The sequence below is a fragment of the Poecilia latipinna genome, unplaced genomic scaffold, assembly GCF_001443285.1.
Source record: "Poecilia latipinna isolate Pla-1442-1.1 unplaced genomic scaffold, P_latipinna-1.0 Scaffold706, whole genome shotgun sequence".
NCBI classification, from domain to species: Eukaryota; Metazoa; Chordata; class Actinopteri; order Cyprinodontiformes; family Poeciliidae; genus Poecilia; species Poecilia latipinna.
The window spans coordinates 4,983-8,958 of NW_015113322.1; the positions used below are offsets into that span (position 1 = coordinate 4,983).

A 3,976-nucleotide genomic window follows, 5' to 3' on the forward strand; every position below is an offset into this window, starting at 1 on the left:
GTTAGTATAAAAGATCATGAACACTGTTGCTTTTGTGGTATCAAAAATAACATGTCATCTCAGATGCAAAGATAGAACAAGTACTAATTGTTAATAAAATACCAAAAATCCATAACTTGTCGACAAGGACATTGGTGCAGGTGTTAGATCAATTGCTCATTTCTGAACATGACAATTTTGCTTGAATTTGATCAAATAACCTCAGCTTTTGCACTGCATGGTATAGTTTCTATTTATAACATTAGGAACAAATGGAGTTCTTTAAAAGCTGTGTGAAACAATCACACAGCTTGATTGATGACAGGTGAACAGCACATTTGCTTAGTGACAAGAACATTTATAAAACTAAGGAAAATGTTGAAGAATGTTTTCTATAACTTTCTATTGTACATTTGGATTCAACAGCAAATACAAAAGATTAACACCTGAACGTTCCTTAACAGATGTTTTTGTTTTTCATGTTTATTTTCAACACACATTTTCAGACATAAAAAATTCAAAATGAACTGACCCATATTCACCATTTTGCAAGTGTTGAAACATTGTGTAAGAGTTTCACTATAAATCAGTTTCTTGTATTATTCCACATCTATTCTAGACCCAATTACTAAATAACAAATAAATGTATAAGTATTACTCCTTACCAAAAGAGTTTGTGATTTAACTAAACTGTCACTTAATATGTGTTCTACTAAAGAAAGCTTAAAAGCTAGTTTTATTATAACTTTATATGTCTCTAACAATATTTTTCTTGTTACCGTTGAATGTTTCTATCCAGCAGCTGGAGATGTGAGATCAAGTCAAGATGCTTTTGGATGTAATAAACAGTTATTCATTTGTTTTGTGGCAACTTCATTGTATAATGTGAAACTATAGGTACAATAAAAGAAACTTGAATATTCTTAGTCAAAACTGAGCTTCCAACAGAAATGGGTAACTTTCATCAATTTCTTTTAAACAGGAATAATTTCTCTCAGTTCAAAATACATATTCTTTATGTTTCTTTGCAGTTCTGCTCTACTCTGATTGAACATTTCAAAAGTAGTACATTCCAGTATGAATCAAACAATGTCCATTACCCAGACATTGCTTTCAAGAACTGCATTGAATTCAGAACGAAAATCTGGGAAGTTTTCATAGCTGTCTGCTATTTTCAGAGTACTTCCACATGTGTGTCCCATAGGTCTTCTAGTGAACTCTGTCATATCTTGAAATTCCACAAATATACTGTTTGTTACAATAAGATCAGATCCAGTGCAAAATCGCAAAAATTTCTGAAGCTTAATGTCATCCAGCTCTCTTATGAATCTTTTGAGATGATTCTCTACTTCCTTTTGCTTTGGATTTAAATCTACAGCAAATTTCAGCAGCTGACAGACTTTTTTGGAAGTTGGTTGCAGGTCTTTGAACAGCTTGTTCAGTGCCTCTGGGCTGAGGGACAGATGTGGGTAGATGATCTCCCTCCAACAGTCAATGACGAACATTGGTTTTTGGACAAGCTCTTTGTGAGCTATTTCATCAAGAATATTAGGAAAACTTTCAGGAGTGATTCTTTTTCTACAGCCATAATTGTCAAGAACTTCCACAAGATCATCAAGGTCAACAGCAGAAAAATTCTTAACTGCCTCCCTCAAAACTTCACATTCTTGGCTGCTCACAAACTGTAGAAAATGTGCTTTAAGATCGCTGTAAACATTACTGAAAAGCACCTGTTCAAGAAAAGGGATTGCAATTTTATTTGGAAAATACTGACAGTCTCGGTAGCCTTTCAAAAGGATTCGCCCAACTGCCTTCCATTTTTCAGCGGTAAAGTCATGACGGATGAATGGCACTTTCACTGTTGTACCAAGGGTGCATCGCTCATAGAATTCATTCCAGAAGCAAGTGAGAACATCTCTCAGTAATCCTGAGCCTGTGCCTGCTTCTTCTGTGTTGTCTGGAAGTATGCGTTTTACATTCAGTGTTTTTCTCAAAATCCCTTCATCAGAGAAAGCAGTAATAAGGTCATGTAAAGTGTCAGCATAGCGTAGAGTGATCATGATTGCATCTTCTGGATTTGCTGGACTTGGGGGAACCACAAAACCCTCATAGATTAATGTGTCGTCTGTATCTTCCTCAGCATCTAGAATGGGACCAAAAGTAATTTCTGAATCATCTAAAAGTTCTGGACTATGTAGGACTTCAACAGAATTACTCCTGACTTCCACCACCTGCAATGGATTAAATTCACTGCTACTGCTTTCCAAGACAAATACGACTTCAGATGTGTCACTGTTATCTTCTTCTGGATCTTTTGGTTTTGTTGCAATGTAGAAGCGTAACATTGACAGTCTTGCAGCTTCATACATGTTGCCAATAGTCAGGCCAATGTCTTCAGTAAGGTGGCTCTGTTTAAAGTCCCAAACCTCAAACTCAAAATCTGATTCAGGTCCCTTAGGCGATGTGCCATCAGGAAAAAAAAGGGTCTTTCCTTCTTGAAGAATGTCTTTTAATCCAGCATCAGTGGCCATTTGAATTTTTCTAGTGCCACCTCCCTGCTTCGCTCTCACCTGTTTGGTAGTTTTTCCATCATTATGTATCCATCCAATCTCAACATTTTGTGTTCCCCTTTGCTTCTTTTCCTGTTTTGTACTTTGATGTATTGATGTCTCCTTTGGACTTTCCTTTCTGTTCTTCATTTTCTCACGAAGCTTTTGAAGAAGTCCTTGTTTTCTTTTGGATAATGGCTGTTTGCTTCTGCAGTAGTTGAAAACAGCAATTCTGTCTCCATATGAAGGTAAGTAGTTTTCAAGTGTTGCATCGTCCATGAGACCTATGACCTCACGGTCAATCTGCACACAAACAGATGAGAAAGGACAATTATTTACACTGCAAATCAACGTTAAAGTTACCTTTAATAATGTATCCTTAGGTCCCTGCTTAAAGCGATTTACTGTTTAGGGGAGAATTACAGTAATAGCAGCAGAAAATGTTCAATTCTCTATTTTACTGAAAAAGATGAAGGACTGGATTGGTTAGCATGCAAGTATAAAACAGATTTGGAAATATACAGTCAATTTAAGGTAAAAGGCATCATGCATAAAAACACACAAGGTATTGTTAACAGTTCATTTTTTATTACAAAAATTAAACATCACATTAAGTTTGATTTCGTTAAATGAAGCCTACCATTTCCACACCTGTGCAATAAATGTACTGATAGTGTAGCTCAGGGAGTGAGATGTAATTTCAGTCCTGAGCTGACACATCACACAGTGCAGGAAAATTATTTCGTGATTCTCATAATGTAACTTTTTTAAACGCTGTAACACAAACACATGACAAAATAGCATAGTTGGTGTTGGAAAATATAGTGAAGGGATCCTACGATCAGATCTACAGACAGCCGCAGATCGGTGGCTGTATGACTTGCACCAGATCGATGCAAGTCATACATTTTTCTTTTAAATATATGCATATATAAACGTTTCTGTCCTCCACTGAACTAAAAGTTACAGTTTAACACAGCAGACATCTTATTTAGAAGGTGGCTGACATACAGCTAACCTTAGTTTCATTATAAAACATTCAAACAGAAGAACAATAAAATAAACGCATCAAACACTTACTGGACAATTCCAGCAATCAACAGCTGTTACATCCTTTATTCAGCTGTGTGATTTAACATTGTAAATCACGCTTATTCCTATAACCGCGTAAGCTAACAAACATGCTAACAACTAGCCATAACCGTTCGTATTTAGAGACCAAACTATCTCATTTGATTTACTCACCTTTTGTTCTTCCATTAGTGCAATGGAAGCTTCGGGGACTCCTCTGGCACGCAAAAACTCACTTAAATCAGACATCTTTCTCTTTCTCCAGAACGTTAGTTAGCTGTCCGCCACAACTCGCATTTGTGGGTCTGAAGCTGGTTGCTTGTCTGGGTCGCAAGTTTTTTGTTTTTTTGTTTTTTTTCTTTCCCTCTGAATTCTGA

General features: G+C 36.3%; 1 protein-coding gene across 1 annotated transcript; it reads right to left on the bottom strand.

The window, feature by feature from the left end:
• Positions 1 to 6: 6 nt before the first annotated feature.
• On the bottom strand, positions 7 to 3,952 carry LOC106955100 (uncharacterized). The gene is made up of 2 exons (XM_015045067.1): positions 3,774 to 3,952; positions 7 to 2,831 (listed from the first exon to the last, which is right to left on the bottom strand). Exons 1-2 carry the CDS (start codon positions 3,846 to 3,848, stop codon positions 1,062 to 1,064), a joined length of 1,845 nt encoding a protein of 614 aa, XP_014900553.1. The 5' UTR covers positions 3,849 to 3,952; the 3' UTR covers positions 7 to 1,061.
• Positions 3,953 to 3,976: the final 24 nt, after the last annotated feature.

Bases quoted from the DNA above. Each gene is read 5' to 3' on its own strand.
- LOC106955100 (XM_015045067.1), bottom strand. From the start codon at position 3,848: ATGTCTGATTTAAGTGAGTTTTTGCGTGCCAGAGGAGTCCCCGAAGCT. The intron at 2,832-3,773 runs GTGAGTAAATCA...GTTTGTGTGCAG, and splicing joins CACTAATGGAAGAACAAAAG to ATTGACCGTGAGGTCATAGG.